Raw genomic sequence first — 17893 nt, 5'->3', positions numbered from 1 at the left:
AAGTAGATTTAGCATAGAACACATTTGTTGTGGTTTTAATCTGAAATTCTACAGCAAGTACTTCCGCGTGTTTGGGTAGTACTCCGGAAGTAAAACCTTTGATCGTACTCCCTTTAGTGCGCTTGAGAGTGCCGCTGGACTTGAAAGAAGTATTAGAGCATTTACTAGAAAAAATATGATTTCTTGCTGATTGATCCAAAGAAAACGCTACAATAAAGCAATTGAGAGCGGGATATCATGTTTTATCACGTAAGTTGTTAGATTTTCCTGCTTAAATTCTCTAAACACCCTGATACTGGCCATCAGTACTAGCTCGGCTGTTATTGTTAGTAGCTAGCTCGTGCTATTATTGTTAACTTTTAGCTAGCGAGTGATTTCTACCACCTTCAAGACCATCAACTACTGAGTCTTTCCTTTATGCGCAGATTTCTTTGGAGCATGAAATTCTGCTCCACCCTCGGTACTTCGGTCCCAACCTCCTGAACACTGTGAAACAGAAGCTGTTCACAGAAGTGGAGGGAACATGCACGGGAAAGTGAGTAGAAAGGTCAGCCGCAGCCGCCCTGTGCTGTTCTTACAATGTGGATACTTATACAGCGCCCGTGTTGTTTGTTTTGACCAATACTAGCACTAAACACATTGGTTTGCTGGCTCTCTCTTTCAGATATGGTTTTGTTATTGCCGTAACCACCATTGACAACATCGGGGCAGGTGTGATACAACCAGGTAGAGGGTTTGTTCTGTACCCAGTCAAGTACAAGGCCATTGTTTTCCGTCCATTCAAAGGGGAAGTGGTGGATGCAGTGGTCACTCAGGTCAACAAAGTAAGGAAAACCAACAAAACAGAACTGAAATCATGTTCAGAGTAAATAAGAAATGCATGCTGTTTATAACAATATCAATCTTCATGCATGGTAAAGTCATTTCTGACAGTGTTCATTGTGTGTCTAAGTATTTTCACTGTGCCTTTCAGGTTGGACTGTTCACAGAAATTGGCCCCATGTCCTGTTTCATTTCTCGCCACGTAGGTCCAAATGGAAATGTCTCTAATTTATCAATGCATTTTGTTGCATTGATAAATTATTTAATGGCCTAAAGATTATGTATTAGGATTGTAAATGATGTTATCTTGCTGTTTTGAAGAAAAAAAAAATGTTTCTCCTTTGACAGTCCATTCCCTCAGAGATGGAGTTTGACCCCAACTCAAACCCCCCCTGTTATAAGACAGTTGATGAGGTAAGATGTAGAACCACAAACCATGCTCCTAAATAACACATGGTGGTGTGGCTGTAGTCCTGAGCATTAATAAATGGTGATGTCACTTCTGACCGTTAAGAATTTCACTCAGCACTTACAAAGAATAAATGGTGTTTATGTGTAGTAAATAACTGGTCATCTGCAGCTGCACACACATTCTCTTATATAGAATTTTGTCTCCCTTTCTCAGGACATTGTTATCCAGCAGGACGATGAGATTCGGTTGAAGATTGTGGGAACACGAGTGGACAAGAATGACATCGTAAGTGCACTATCAAGATCAGGGGAGGCTGGCGGAGGTAGAAATTGGAGGACGGGCTCATTGTCCTGCAAGGAATGGAATGAGGACACGTGTTTTGATACCATTCCTCATTCCATTCCATGCATGACAACGAGCTTGTCCTCCGATTTCTACCTCCACCAGCCTTGACTGATCAAGACCAAGAGTGCTTGAAATGCAGTTGGAGGTCTGAGAAAGTTTTGCAGCTTCAAAGTGTGGTGTAAAAACTGGTTTACCTCCAATATGAGAACAAGGCAGATGCAGCTACTATGAGATGTACATCAGAGCCGATGTTGTGTTTGTGTACACAACGGACAAGCATTGCACCTGTGCTGGAGTCCATATTTTCTCTCGTCATTATTTCTTTCATAAAAGTATGCTGCCGTTGTAAAAGACAAATGAACCATATCTGATATTGAATATTTGATATTGAGATTTTTCTCCATGCTTAGTGTTTTCACATGACGTGACATGTTGCTGTCAACACGGTTGACCATGCCGGGTTCATTACCCCCCTCCTCTGATGTCATTATCCCCCTCCTCTGATGTCATTACCCCCCTCCTCTGATGTCATTACCCCCCTCCTCTGATGTCCCTCAAACTAAAGTAAATGCTGTGAATGTGCTGAAGAATATCCGATTTGTTCTCCAAGTGCGATTATGAAGTTAAAAGGAAACAATCAAGCATTTCCCTATGTTGTGTAACACACTGAATTGGAAGTTTGTTTACCTGGTTTTAATATGTGCATTTCACTTTTTACAGTTCGCAATTGGGTCCCTGATGGATGATTATTTGGGTATGTGGGATATTTGTCTTCTGTTGATCACTATTATTTGTTTGTCCTTATCCACTTCATGCCCAATAGATGCATTAGGACTCAATGTGGGCTAATAACCAATTGGTAGTTACAGTTAAATGTGTGTTCTTCCATTGTTTCAATCTTTAAAATTGCAACTAATTCATCTGTATTTTTCTTGAATTCTCATTTTGTTATCCATTCCTTCTCCCTAGGTCTTGTCAGCTGATTTACTGAAGGACTATACTGATATACCAGCGTACATCTTAGATATTAATTATTATTATTATTATTTTTTACATTTGACAAGATATGTCTTGTTAATGTCCCAGGGATACTGCCAATACTAAAATACAAAATATTTTTCTATTTTCTATCTTCATAATGAGGTATCATCGCATAGCATGGAGTCCTTTCGATTTGTGTTTGTAGAAATGGTCAGTGACAACTACATTTGCATATGCAAGGAAAGTAAAACATGTTCTTCTCATAGTGTTGAATACAGGAAAATATATTATAGGGTTAATTGACTCTTCCAAGCTTAACTGCATCCCTGAATTTTTTGATATTCATTTTTGTTTATATCTGAATTAGCTCTCATTTGCTGTTTTACTTCTGCAATTGAAGAACTGAAATAAATGTTTCTTTGTCTTTTTTCTCTGGTGTGCTCTATTACGGTTTGCAAGTTAAAGTATGTGTGCGCATTTGTGTTGGAGGGGACTACAGCTGTATCACATCACAATCAATGGCACGCTTAATCTCATACAACTCTCACGCATTTATTTTCTTGATTCAAAAACATGCTTACCTCAGTTTTATTGAATTTAAATAAAAATATACATTTGTTGGAAATTGTTCACATTACACAATGGATATTAATTACACTGAGCTCTACATTTCGTAATACTATATTACCAGTGATTAATGTATTGGTTCGTCTAATTTTCAGCAGACGTTTTATTTGAGCGACAGAGCGCCCCTCCCGTTTGTAAATACGTCAGCGCCACGCGCCCTCGGTCTTCCTTTCTCTCGTCCTAAAGATGGCGGCAGGGGTGAGTAAGATGGAGAGATGCTCAGTCATTCAATTATTACTTAGTTTTTCAGCAACCATCTGTACAAAATCTCCCACATCCGTGCTCCTATTCTACACCTTTGTACATGTACCGTGTCCTCAACGTACAGAGACCCCATATGCAGGCTTATTTGTGGTTTATTTGTTAACATTACCCCTCAATCACTTGTCTCGTCGACGTAGCGTTCAAGCTGGCGAGTTGACGCCTCTAGTCTTGCCTTGTGCCACGTTATGCACTCTGTTGGGACGGGGCGGGGGGGGGCTAGGATTAAACTCATGGTCGATTTAGGTATTAATCATACAATAACATATAGAGACAGTGCTTCTTTCTTTCTTTATTTTTTACCTAACTATGTTTTCATAATATTTATATCCTGCGTTCTGGCTAGTTAGCAGCTAGCAACTAGTTAGCTATCTCATCCAAGCGACCGGATACCGTACGCAGCTTTTTGTGATTATGGGCCATATGCTAGGTCATATAACTGGTTGGCCAAGCAGTATAACACAGTTAATCACCGTATCCTATGCTGTGTCCTCCGTATCCTATGCAGTTTTAACTTTGACTTGACATACGCTTGCCTGAGTCCCTGTTAGTTTTCACCATAGCAGCCTGCTAGCTAAGTACGTCAGGGGCCAGAATGATGACACGTAGTGTAATGAAGCTTTTGTGGACCATCTAATTGGAATTCAAGGCACTGTTATAACCATACCTTTAGCGGTATTGCCCCGTGTAGCTGTTGGTAGGGTTGCTGACACGCTGAACCATTGTATTGACAGCTCACTAGTGTTGAGGTCATGGTGCGCCATCATTGATGTGATGAGAACGTTTGCTGTGTGCACGACCAATAGGCCACGACATGAGATGTAGTATTGAATGAACGTTTATTGTGGAAGCTTCCTTCTTTAACCTTGATTATTTGCTCTCTCCCACAGACTCTCTACACATACCCAGAGAACTGGCGGGCCTTTAAGGCTCAGATTGCTGCCCAGTACAGTGGCGCTGCCCTCAAGGTGGCCAGCAATCCCCCTGCCTTCACCTTCGGCCAGACGAACCGCACCCCTACTTTCCTTAACAACTTCCCCTTGGGAAAGGTCAGTTGTATGTTCATTATTCACTCCTATATGCTGGTATTTGGTTTACAGTGTGTCCTGTGTTGTCAAAGTAGTGTAGCCACGTCTAATTGCTTTTTTTCTTTTCTTTTCTTTTGCCTCTGCGGTCCCCCTCCCCACAGGTTCCAGCTTTCCAGGGTGATGACGGCTTCTGTCTGTTTGAGAGTAATGCCATTGCTCACTACTGTAAGTAATTTGATTAATGCCTTTTTATCCTCCTGATTGCCCTTCCACATTCTGGTTAGGCTAGTTTTTAAATAATGGTATGGATCCTTTGTAGCTGCTATTCGTCATAAGTGAAACTGCGATTTAGCTGCCCTGCCATTTGAGGGTTAACGACACAACAGTGTTTTGCTTAAGTAAATGTTTAGTAACGTGACTGCCCTCAGAATTGTAATATTATGCTGAGATTGAGGTCGGTGGTTTCAGCAGCACACAGCCCTATCTGTACCAGCATTGTTTACAAAGCTCTCAGACTGATCTAAGCTGAAAGATATACATTCCGCGAAGGTAACCAGAGGCTGTTTCCTTTATGATTTCTCAATTAAAACATTGCTTAGCGTTGCTGAACTGTCTCTCGTTATTACTTTTACTAAAGCAAGAGGCAGGACAGCCAGTTTGCCGTTTCACTAATGACTGATTGCGGCTTCAAAGCAGAGATCTGTCACCGAAGGCACTTCAACATAGACCCGACGAAGCCCTAATGATCCAAACTTTATTGATACCTGCCTGAGCTCGTTTCTGTTTTGCTGATGCCCTTGAGCACACGCCTTAACTGTGGGTGTCTTGTCTTCATCAGTGAGCAATGAAGCCCTGCGTGGTAGCAGTCCTCAGGCCAGCGCCCAGGTGCTGCAGTGGGTGAGCTTTGCCGACTCTGAGATCATCCCTCCAGCCAGCGCGTGGGTCTTCCCCACCCTTGGAATCATGCAGTTCAACAAACAGGTGTGTACGCTGATTGTGATGTCAAGCTTGTGACAGGATTAAAACTCAGCAGGCGGAGGGGGGGGGAGGCATTATTTATGTTTGGTGAACTATTCAAGTTGCTCATTGGATTAAGAATAGCTCGCAGAATATAGAAGGACTCTCTCTCAGACGGAGCTGTAGCCCTGCGCAATTTCATGTGTTCCACTTCTCCACCATCTCTATCTAGGCCACAGAGCAGGCCAAGGAGGAGGTGAAGAGGGTGCTGGGAGTTCTGAACCAACATCTGAACACCCACACCTTCCTGGTTGGCGAGAGAATCAGCTTGGCCGACATCAGTGTGGCCTGCTCTATGCTGTGGCTCTACAAACAGGTGACACTTCTGCTTTGTTCTTTTTATAACAATCACATTGACATGACATTCCTTTTTGGTTAGGCTGACAGGCCTAACTAAGCCTCTTTGTTTAGGCTTCACATATAGGTTTTAATATCTCTCTCTCTCTCTCTCTCTCTCTCTCTCTCTCTCTCTCTCTCCTCTTGTAGGTCCTTGAGCCTTCCTTCCGCCAGCCCTACCCCAACGTGACGCGTTGGTTCACAACCTGCGTCAACCAGCCCCAGTTCAGGGCTGTGCTCGGAGAGGTCAAGCTCTGCGACAAGATGGCTCAGTTCGATTGTAAGTCCAAATTCAAAACATTTAGTAAACGGGGAAACACCACGACACCATGAACAAACTTCAGATGAGTGAACAGGAAATTGTATTCCCCCTTTTTCTGAATTCTAGCAGAGTTGTCCAATTAGTAATTAAGATTATCATGATCATTGATTCTAAGGAATGGATTCTGCATCTGAAATGTAATTTACAGTGTGAGAACCTGAGAATATTGTAATGGGTGAACACTTGATAACTGCATCTGTGCTTGTGCTTGACATGAAGCAATGCAAACGTGGATTTCCTGGTTGTGATGATATTATTTCCCTCCAGCCAAGAGGTTCTCTGATATGCAGCCCAAGAAAGACGCCGCTCCTAAGAAAGAGAAGCCGGGCAAACCTGCGGAGAAGAAGGAAAAGAAGAAAGAGGAGAAGAAAGCTGCCCCAGCTGAAGAGGAGATGGATGAGTGTGAAGCAGTTCTGGCTCAGGAGCCCAAAGCCAAGGACCCCTTCGCACACTTGTCAAAGAGGTACATGTTATGTCAACACCTAATGAGGTCCAGAGCCTGTTTGTTGCACAACCCATTCTCTTCCCTTCTCCCCAACGCGAAACCCGCCCCACCCCTATCTTGTGTGCCAACAAGTGTAGGAGCTTGGAGAGTAATGTCTCACTCTATTCTGTCTCCGGTTCCATTTGAGACGTAAGGGGAAAACTAAACTCGTTGAGAACAGGTTTTCCTAGTTTTACATTTATGGCATTTAGCAGACGCCTTTATCCAAAGCGACTTACAAGAAATACATTTGTTTAAGTAAGTGAATCATCTATCCATCCGTCATCATATGATAAAGTAATCAATACTCGGACCAGGGGCCATAGGCAGTCACAATGCTAGAATTATTCTTTTTTTTTTTATTAACGAGAGAAACTTGTAGTGGGGGTGAAGAGGGCTTTAGGAGGGACCATTAAGATGTAGCCTGAAGAGACGGGTCTTCAATCTAAGGTGGAAAATTGGTGGTTCCGGAACGGGAAATCCTTTGCAGGAAGTGGCTACAAAGGGGTGGAAGCCTGCTTGAGATGAGGGACACCTCGCTGAATACCTTGCCTGGGGCAGGGCTCCAAAAAACAAATCAGTTTTTCTTTTCAATTTTCTTCAGCATAGGCAACAACTCTCAGCAAAATTGTCCTTCCCGGGTGGAAAAGAAACTGGGTGGGTGGGTAAGGAGTGCTCTTGGAATGTAACATCCAATTGCAGGCACATTCTCCCATCGCTCCGTCCAGTTCAATCCAAGCCAGATCAGCTAATCTAAAATCCTCCAGACCTCCAGAGGAGGCGAGAGAACGACGTGATTTGGAGTTATGGCAATGCGAGACAAGGGGGGAAAATAGGCCACATGCAGACGCGCGTGAGAGAGATGGATGAAATGATTGAATAAAATGTGAGCATTAAATAAGTCTGCTGCGCTTGCATGTCGTAAGAGCATGTCATAGCCAGTGCAGGTTCTGTGGAAGAGGACACCTGCTCAGTCTCTGTTATGAAGTAAAAAGGATTTTTGGTTGGTTGATGTTGGGGAAACTCTAACCTACCTATGCTTTCACCAATTGAATGCCTTTTAAATCTGAGTGGTAGTGAACAAATACACACTTTGTGGAGAATGTTTAACTCACCAACTGCCAAATTATTCCAGAACACTCACCACCTAGGGTGCCATGTGTTTTATGTGGTATTTACCTAGCAACAATACTTTGATTGGCTACATTCTTGGTGAATAAAGTCACCCGTGGCACTCTAGAATGTTGACAATTTGGCTGACTTCATACAGCCTCTGCACTGAATGAGTTAAAACGAAATAGAATTGAGCTATTTCTCACAGGCACAGTAAGCTCATAAATGTCTTTCCTCTTTCCCTTAGCCAATTTGTTATGGACGAGTTCAAGAGAAAGTACTCTAACGAGGACACCCTGACCGTGGCCGTGCCTCACTTCTGGGAACACTTTGACAAGGAGGGTTATTCCATCTGGTACGGGGAGTACAAATACGCAGACGAGCTAACCATGACCTTCATGAGCTGCAACCTCATCACAGGTGAGATCAACTGCTGACCTCTCCTGTCCCTGTATCAGCTATAGGCACTAGACCCCTGTTTGTAAGAAGACTATTTTGCATTAGAAGGTGTGGCAATTGCGTGAGTGTTAAGGCATTATCCCTGTTTTTCCTCTTCTGATGAGCAGAAACTCCTTTCCAACTTCTGATCGTATTATGATCGTATTTAGGCTGATGGTCTATTTAGTAGCATTAGTGTTTGTGCCAGAGGCAATACTTGTATGTCACATTCATTCAGAAGCACCGGCTACATGTCTTATCAGGTCAGTACAGGAACCTGAGACTCATATTTCTTAATTTCTCATGCGTAGTGACAGCGAGTTACGCGCACAACTCATACAGGATCTGTCCTGTATGATGAGCAACGGTCAGTAGCAGGACTCGTCTGCAGTTGCACTAAGACTTGTTCTCCTTTCAGGAATGTTCCAGCGTCTTGACAAACTGCGCAAGAACGCTTTCGCTAGCGTCATCCTCTTCGGAACAAATAATGACAGTAGCATTTCTGGTATCTGGATCTTCAGAGGACAGGACCTCGTCTTCCCTGTGAGTTGTTCCCATTTGAAAGTGCCCATTTTCATAAATGTAACCTTCCTCGTCGGAATAACAGGAGTAATAAGCATTTATACAGTGAGAAATGAAGTTAGTATGGTCAATATTTATTGATCTGTTGAAGCCAGTGGTTACTGCTTACTACCTCCTGTATTTGGATGGTTTTTTTTTGGATGTCATTTTGCCTGTACTCATCTACCCCCATATTCCTCTCTCTAGCTGTGTAACGATTGGCAGATTGATTACGAGTCTTACGCCTGGCGCAAACTGGACGCGGACAGTGAAGAGTGCAAGACCATGGTGAAGGAATACTTTGCCTGGGAGGGCGACTTCAAGCACGTAGGCAAGGCTGTCAACCAGGGAAAGATCTTCAAGTGAGAGTGGATGGGAACACCCTCCCCTCCCTCCTCTCCCCCCCCCCCATACGTCCGCTGTCTATCAACACCTTAACCTAAGGACATTCAAACACCTTGTACTTAAACTGAACTTGAAGAGATTCAAGTTGGCGTGGATTGCTTCTCAATGGCCGAAACGTGGTTGTCTTGAGTTGAGAAATAAAGTGTTTTCCACAATGCTATTTTGGATTATTTTTTGTTTGATACAAGTTTGAAAGGATGTATATGCTTGACTTCAGACTCTTTTTGTTTTGTGTGCCGTCAGTTAGAACCCACCTACCCAATTTAGCATGATGCCCTGCCGACTCAGTTATGGCCATTGTTGTGCAATTGTGGAGTGGGACATGGGTAAAGGAAAGACACAAATTTCCTCCCATGAAAGAAATGGTTGAGGAAGTTATAGCTGTAATTTGGTAAACAATAAATCCAATTGCACATTCTCTCTCTTGTGACTCAACCGTATGATTTTGTGAATATAGTCCTTTGTTGTCCTAGGCTGTTAAAGAAGAATGAACTTGCCTATGGTATGTCTGGCTGGTTGTCTGGTCCTTTTCAGCTTGTAGTCCAACTTCTGCCTAATTGGGTTTGGCTTGATACAACTAGATTGTTTGTTTGGTTAGATTGGTTCTAGATTAAAAAAATAAATAATGAGGCAGTCCTGTCTGGAAATGGTTTCAACAAAATGGCAGCGTTGCTATTTCAATGAGGAATACATTTTTGGTAGATGGGTGGGTCAAAATGGTGATTGTGTCATATTTTCTTATTCCTCCAGAGGGTGTACAAGCCCTTGAATTGGAAGAATCTGAACAGGGCTGGAATGGAAATGGAGACCTCAGCATTTGGAAAAACACTGAACAAAAAAGCATGCATTAAATTGGTTGTGGTTTACACAACTATGGCAGACAATGACAGTTTATTTTTCCCTTTTGGGCATTTTGTCCTTATATCCCGGATTACTAACATTGGTTGTAAAGGTAGGTGGGCCTATATGTGAATCTTGTAAAATCCACAAACAATTCTGCAGAGTAAGCACGGTGAACACCAAGACTCTTAAAACCACTTTGGCCTCTTTGTTTATCTGTCAACACTCAGGTCATGGTACTCGAGACCGGTCATTGTGTCGCTTGCTTCAACTGGACTGTGACAAAAGGAGAAGTATTTCCTCATGCACCCGTGCGTATTGATATCCACACCTTCAAACGCCAAGTGGCAGTTTACATGTTTACATTTTTTATTTTTTTTCAACTGCAAGTAGTAACTGTGAGTCTACGCCCTGGGCCCTATCCACAGCTGATGGGTGAGATCACCGTGAAGAGCGACCTGCCCTAACCTGATCCCACTGTTTCTGTTCCGTGACATACTGTGCCAATCTAATCTCTGCCTTAAGGAGCTTCATCCACATCACAAAGAGAACTGACATTTTCTCAGTCAATTTACCTGGTGGAATAATGGAACAATAAAATGACAATAGGCCACTGTACAATCTTGCAATCAAACTAATTTAAGAACGTACTGGTTTACAGTCCTCTCCTCAAAGGACAGGTTTCTAAAAACCTGTTTTTCGCTTTGTCGTTATGGGGTATTGTGTGTAGATTGATGAGGAAAATAATTTAATCCATTTTAGAATAAGGCTGTAACATAACAAAATGTGGAAAAAGTGAAAGGGTCTGAATACTTTCCGAATGCACTGTAAGTTAGGTGAAGCCTAACCTCTAGCTTCAGGTTTGTGCCGGCTATGTGCCTTCTGTATCAGCATAGGGTTGATCCCAGTTGGATTTGAGAATGCATAATTACTATGTAAAGAGTCCTATACAAATACAATGTTTGAATTGATTGATTGAGTGTTTGACTTGTCTTCTTTGTATGCATATCTATTCGTTTCAATCCAATCAAATGTCAACAGAGAACCGTACCAGTTCATTGCCTTGATAGAGTCATGATAAGAGCTTGATAAGTAAACATTGCCTACTGATTTCCTATTGGACTATGAATTGTGGCTTAAAACATAACATTCGCATACGAGGCCTTTTATAGATACACACACTGGGGAAGTGTCCCGAGGGTAAGTCAAATTTACATCCAGTTTAGCTTTATGGGCTGAGACACACGGCTTGTGACTGAGACTATCCAGCTATCCAGCCGTTTATGAGTAATACAATCTGACCGCCCATTTTAGTTTGTTCTGCGGGCCCATGGAAATCAGAGTATGGAAATGTTCCCACAACAGTGCTGCACAAGTCCTTGAGTGACTCACTCATCCTGTGGATCATGGTTGAGGCATGTAACATAAGTAAGGAAGTTAACTCACATCAGAGTTAACTACAATAGCAATCCTTTAGAGTGTTCCTATATCCCTTCAATAAAGATTGTCTTTATTGTGCCTCTCCCTTGCTCTATCACTGTATGAAACGCCTGTTTGTGAGAAGGAACATACAGGGGAAGTTTACGGATTAAGCAGAGGAGTACAAACCATCGCATACCCTCTCTAAAGGTTTGGTCTTTGGCACAGTTTCCAACACATCGGACCAAGCTACATTGAAGCCAAAACAAGTCTGAGTCTCTTGCCTCTGGGGTTTGTGCAGTAACTTTAGAGTTAAAACAAAAAGTCAAAGCAAACCAGCCACAAGAACAATACACAGTATTATGCCAACAGCAACACTCTCTTCGATCCCTGCCAACCTCCCCTTCTGCTTTCTTTCTTTCTTGGCATCACCCTATTACTTTTTCCTTCCTCTTTTCCACTCCACTCACTGTAGACATTTTTGTTTGGTGCTTTATGGGGGTTTGAAATGCAGTTGAAGTGCGATGTTGGTGGAAAACACAAACGCTCTGTATTGTTCATTGACTCTCTTGTCAATCCCAAGTGAAATCTTAAGCATGGTATGCATGTGCTGAGCATCTGGTCTGTTCCACACATCTGGAAAGGGTGAGGTGGTGGAGGCTTGGGCTGGGGAGAACTAACACACAGAGTAGAAACAAGCCTCACCCCAAACCTCTCTTCCTTCTTCTCTAAATCTGTCCTCTCAACTCACACACTTATTTCGCTGCAGTACGTTGGTACCGTTTTAAATTTGTAGACTGTCAGTTACATTGTCAGTGTGAAGTATAAATGTGATACTGAGGTTATTCTATTTTTGGGATCTCGATAAATTTCCAAATGTGTTGATGCGTTGTGCAGTGGTCGATGTACAAGGATCATCTCGGTGGTTTTAGCCACATTGTGCATCAATTTGGATTTACTCATCCTGACACATTTATGGCTGCTGCTGGGAAGACATGTTTTAATGGCCAATACAAAACCATATGTCAGCAAATGTTAATCAATATGAGGGGGCGTTTCTAGGCCGACCGCAACATAATAATCTGTGTTAGGTCCCCCTCCCAACAATGATATAAATATTACATACACATGATGATATCGACTACTCTTTAGCAAATTGAAAGGTTAAGGAGACTGGTAAGGAGATACAAAGTTATTGATATTTGTTTATATATGTTTCTAAATGCTGACTATCACCATTAGTGTTGTGTAAATAAAAGGTAAATAACAAACGTTTGTATCAGTGTCCATGAGAGACAAGAATGTAACCTTGGAAAGTAGATTACTCTTCTCTTACAATCTTTTCCTGGGTGTGGGTGTGTCTCCCAGTGTCTGCAGAGCTCTTTAGGGGTGTCTGTCTGTGGCACTAAAATGCAGCACAGTAATTTTGCTTTGGAATGGAATGAGGAGGTCAAAGGTCAGCATGCTGACAGGGAATTGGCTGAAGGAGGCCAGGGTAGAGTGTTTGACATAAACACTCTACACCGCAACATAGCAAAGTATTCAGCCATAAATGTTGTTCATTTCATATTCCATATGAATATTTCAATTTGTTTTGTCTATGAGTCTAGCTACTCTACTGGGCTGTAAGCATATGAGGAGAGAAGCTACATATTATACCAGAAAGGCAAGAGAGGGACGGAGAGGGAAAACAGACAGCCCCTGCGCTTTTGTACATGAGACCCCATAGTTCCTCAGGCTCAGATTACCAAAGTTGGGAGGTGGGGCATTTTGGAAGTGATGTTATTAACCAAAGCACAGCCACAATGCTCACAAATGTCACAGCTCAGAACTATTGATCGTCATTATCGTAAAGTGTAAAGTGTTGTATATTTGTATATTAATTAAATAAATAAGAGTTTATAGTTATACATTGAAAGTTTATATTACTGTTTATTTTATGTTCTTATTTTAAGTGTTATATGTGTTATATTCTGCAACGATGTTGAAGCATTCTCAATACAAGTTATCCAAGGAGATCAGAGGAGAGAAATTAGTTCATATCTATTCAGAGTGAATCTAGCTACTGGTAGATGTGGATCAAGGCAAATAACAAGGACACATCCTTTCATTGGTAGAAGAAGGTACTTAATGTTTTACTATTCTCTCTCTCTTGTTCACTCTTGATTTGTTGCCCTGTGGGACAACACTGGAAGCTCATATAATGTAGATGAAAGGTTCATGATCAATCTGGGGTTACGCTTCATTTTTCTGTCCATTGTTTTCCTGGTATAACTTCGAAATTGCAATGTAGAAATGGGTTGCATCACAATTACCTGCCGATTACATCGTCTTTGAAACAATCATGACCGTGTTCCGTTTGGAACCGAGTTGTTGCCTATTGTTAACTATTTCTTTCAAATAATTGTGGTATCAAAAAGTAGGTTACCAAATTATTAATACATTTTTCAGTAATAATTGTGGTAGTTACATACCAGCTCAAACAGGACCGTAGAGTCATTTGGTCGTTTCTTAATAATAATGTTGCAATAGTCTAGCCGTTTCAAGACCCATATCTAAATGACTCCTTCGGCACAAAGGAGTCTGGTTCAGTTCTCTCAACAGATAGATTAGAGTCCCACTTTTCAGGATTGATTACTATTCATGTATTGACTTGCGAAAGGGTTTCAATCCCACCCACTAAAGGGGTGGATAGTTGGAACAGTCCACAGCTATGATAGGAATGTGTAGCTCACAGGAAGGTATCTGTCTGAGTAAAAACATAACAGAGGAGGCCTGTGAAGGGACTATTGCGAAAGTTGTTATCATCTAGCGGGTTAATAGATCTCGAAACAGAACAGTGGCTTCAGGCATAACAGTTGAGAAATATCGTAGTCACTGATGACAAGGTGTGACATTACTCAGATATGGCTCAACTTGACTGTCTTTTATGTCTTATTCTGGAAAAAGTGTGAGTGAAGAGATTCATCACTGGCTTGTGTGTTGAAATTGTAGGTGGAGCACTAATTATCTACCTTGAGCAAAGTAATTGAGAGTTTGCTCAATTGCCTGAGTAGAGGTTAAGTGTTCAGTGAAGATACAAAGATGTTCAGTGAGGATACAAGTGAGGATACAAACATGTACAAGTTGTCAGCAGTATGAGTTGAATCTCAGACCAGAACAATACACATCCTCATACGCAGTTATGATAAAAAAAATAATTTGCCAGTATTTATTCAGCACTGTTTGTTGCAACATCTCAAGCTGCTTTTTGGCATCTGATATTTATATACACAGTGGACATTGCTATGGAAACATCCTTGCCATAACCTGCCCCCATGCTTATTATGTTGCTATGGCCATCCCAGAATAGTCTTTTTTTCAGGCTCTGTCCCTCCCTCGTGTTCGTGACTCACAACTCGCAGTGGAAACCACAATTCAATCTGTCTCTCATTCCTTTTTGTTCCCTGCATTCTTTCTTCTAGGAGTATACGGCTTGCCTATCTGAATCATGTGAGCGTGTGGGGGAATCCCAGAAAGATAGCAAATGTCGCTATGGCAACCACCACTAATTTCAGGCGTTGCGATCTCTGTTGCACTGGAGGCTACATCTGACAACTCTGTCATAGAGGCTTGGCTGTCAGTTCTTCGCAGAGTAACCATGGATACTTTAGGTGTTGCCGTGGCCTCCTGATTTAACTGCTGATCCCGTATCGTAATTGGCATCAGCTGACCAACTAATATGACAAATATGCGTAGTAACAGAAAGAAACTGTGGGATAGTTGATTTAATTAATGACTACTTCATCAGAGTAAAAAAAAAATAGAAGTCTTCTAACTTCTAAAAACTCAAACCCCAATAACAAAGCACTGGATTGTTCACACACATTACTTTGTAATTTTGGTTTATGTATGTTCTGGATCGGCTCCTTTTAATTATTATTTTAGAGAATGTTAGACTTTGTCCTTTGTTTAATGGACATTAGTATCTGTATTACCATGTCTAGAAAACATCTTCATATTTTTAATGTGATTTCAGTATGCAGTCTTTTACAGTCAATATTGGTTAAAGACAAAACCCACAATATTGTGTAGCTAGTAAACATGAGTTCAATAAAGAACAAACAATTTCAGCTGCATGCGAGGATGCAAATCTTTTTTGGAAGTACTTTTAACAATGAATATGACAGCATATGCTCCACACACTGTATTCTACTGGACTCAACAACAATTTAACCTTCTAGGACATATGTAATTCTATGCGTTAAAGTTAATGGCATTTGGGAGCATTTAGAGCTCAGTTTCAAAGAAAGGAAGATTGAAAATGTACAGCCATTGAAATAATTCCTAATAAAGGTACAGTACACATTTTGGGAGCATCAACCAGTGTGCGCTTCTCTCTCATTTCTCAGCCATTGAAATAATTGCGAATTTTCAGTTGCACTCAATGGCGTTCAAAAGGCTAGTGAGTTATTTTGTATATATACTATACATTTGCAATTGTGTTTGTGGCTTGGTATTTGAGTGAATGTACATGTGAGACAACACAAAAAAGGAAAGTTGAAGATACAAACGAGAACCGATAGATTCTACATTTACATTTTAGACATTTAGCAGACGCCTTTATCCCTTACAACAACTACATTTGTCGAAAGTAAGTGAATCAACTATACATCAGTCGTCATGAGAAAAACAAGTCTATGCTAGGACCAGGGGCCATTGGCAGTCACGATGCTAGAAGAAGGAAGAATGACTTTTTTTCAATGTATTTCTTTTATTTACAGTAGAGAAACTGTATAGGGGGGTAGTGGGGATGAATAGGTCTGTAGGAGGGACTGACAAGATTCTACCTCATGATCTACTGTACTGTATCAACTATCTCAAGAAATCAGGAGGCTGGCTATTCTCTACAAGACACTGATTGTATTGTTCAAAAGCAGGATGGAATTTCAGTTGGTTATTATCATTTGGTTGAGTCAGTCAATGTCTTACTACTGGCATACATACCTTTCCATTTCAATTGATTAAAAGCAACTATATTGAAAAGTTTAAGACCACCAATACTTTCTCAATGTCTCGTGGTCTCCATACAGTAACATATTTTTCTCTATTCTAGTCCACCATGATTCAAGCAATCTATCCTCCGGGTTTGATCAACACACACACACACACACACACACACACACACACACACACACACACACACACACACACACACACACACACACACACACACACACACACACACATTGTACATACCCAACACATTCATCCATCTAATCCCAAGACTTTCCCTTCTAGTTTGCCCCACTGGCTCTGTTTGTGTGGTAGTCATGCGCTCTGACTCACCATGACTCTAAGCCAAGCTGGTTCACACAGGCAAGACACACCTATACTCACCACCAGGAAACACACCCATTCCCACATATCCTACAATTGAACAACTACTGAGACTTTCCACGCATATTTCACAAGCACTTAAAATGACAATCAGACGCGATGTTGCAAAAAAACCTGAAAAATGTTGAGACTGAATGAAGAGTTTGACTGGTTTTCAGTGGTAAAGCTGGTTATGGGAATACGATTTACTAAGGGCAACCACGCCCCAATAGCCATAGGTCAAACAGGTATTCAGTAAACAGGTGCAGGGAAAACTTGCAGGTGGATGTGTCTGTTGAAAAAGCATGTTTACCGTTGCATGTATAGCCTAACGTGCAACTGTGTTGTTTTATTAAATTATACAAAATAATCAATACAGGATACCAGCTTAAAATAGCATTACAAGTTTTCAATCTCCTCATTTGTTGATCACACTTCATACACGTAATTGTTGAAAAATGTTGAGAGAAAAAAAGTTTTTTTTTGAGAAAAGCCTTGTCCCAAGCAGCATATCTGATAAAAGTGATGTTTTAGGTGCAGCCTTGAAGATTAATGGCATAGAAATGTCAACTAAGACCCTATAGGCCTCCTCCCTAGCTAACCTACAGACGTTTATGATTATCTCCTCACTTTAGTCTCTGCATGTCTTTTGCCGAGCACTTCTCCCTATGTTTTGTGACTCATCGTGGTGTGCCACTCCCTGTTCCTCCCCACAAAGACACGCAGTCACTTCCTGTGTTTGCTCTCTTCATCTGCTGTTTGCTTTTTCACCTCAGTGAACATGGGTGTGATGTGTGGACATGTGTGGATGTATGGAAGGGGTGGCTTAAGGATACATCGTGAAACTTAAAAGAGATGCACAAACACACAGACATACACACACACACACACACACACACACACACACACACACACACACACACACACACACACACACACACACACACACACACACACACACACACACACAACACACACACACACACACACACACACACACACACACACACACACACACACACACACACACACTTCAATGCCCAAACAATATCTTCCAAACACTGAGACCGAAGAGTTTGTTTGTTTTTGCACATTGTTAAAAACTCTTTGGGAGATGAATTAAC

At 41.5% G+C, this 17893-nt stretch overlaps 2 protein-coding genes across 2 annotated transcripts; both read left to right on the top strand.

Annotated features, from left to right (window-relative positions):
• The first annotated feature begins 113 nt into the window (after window positions 1-113).
• On the top strand, window positions 114-2989 carry polr2g (RNA polymerase II subunit G). The gene is made up of 8 exons (XM_083686728.1): window positions 114-249; window positions 426-535; window positions 665-824; window positions 974-1024; window positions 1171-1236; window positions 1448-1519; window positions 2300-2333; window positions 2549-2989. Exons 1-8 carry the CDS (start codon window positions 238-240, stop codon window positions 2560-2562), a joined length of 519 nt encoding a protein of 172 aa, XP_083542854.1. The 5' UTR covers window positions 114-237; the 3' UTR covers window positions 2563-2989.
• Window positions 2990-3283: 294 nt separating this feature from the next.
• On the top strand, window positions 3284-9570 carry eef1g (eukaryotic translation elongation factor 1 gamma). Its single transcript, XM_083686683.1, has 10 exons — window positions 3284-3385; window positions 4339-4497; window positions 4638-4701; window positions 5315-5457; window positions 5666-5809; window positions 5980-6109; window positions 6419-6614; window positions 7996-8168; window positions 8605-8729; window positions 8955-9570. The coding sequence occupies exons 1-10, from the start codon at window positions 3374-3376 to the stop codon at window positions 9111-9113; spliced, it is 1305 nt and encodes a 434-aa protein (XP_083542809.1). The 5' UTR covers window positions 3284-3373; the 3' UTR covers window positions 9114-9570.
• Window positions 9571-17893: the final 8323 nt, after the last annotated feature.

The sequence above is a fragment of the Argentina silus genome, assembly GCF_951799395.1.
Source record: "Argentina silus genome assembly, chromosome: 15".
Lineage (NCBI taxonomy): Eukaryota > Metazoa > Chordata > Actinopteri > Argentiniformes > Argentinidae > Argentina > Argentina silus.
This window is presented reverse-complemented; position numbering and strand designations above follow the sequence as displayed.

Excerpts from the sequence above, each read along its gene's own strand:
- eef1g (XM_083686683.1), top strand. Across the intron at positions 6,110-6,418 it reads CAAGATGGCTCAGTTCGATT|CCAAGAGGTTCTCTGATATG; the intron begins GTAAGTCCAAAT and ends ATTTCCCTCCAG. Across the intron at positions 6,615-7,995 it reads TTCGCACACTTGTCAAAGAG|CCAATTTGTTATGGACGAGT; the intron begins GTACATGTTATG and ends TCTTTCCCTTAG.
- polr2g (XM_083686728.1), top strand. Across the intron at positions 536-664 it reads GAGGGAACATGCACGGGAAA|ATATGGTTTTGTTATTGCCG; the intron begins GTGAGTAGAAAG and ends TCTCTCTTTCAG. Across the intron at positions 825-973 it reads TGGTCACTCAGGTCAACAAA|GTTGGACTGTTCACAGAAAT; the intron begins GTAAGGAAAACC and ends TGTGCCTTTCAG.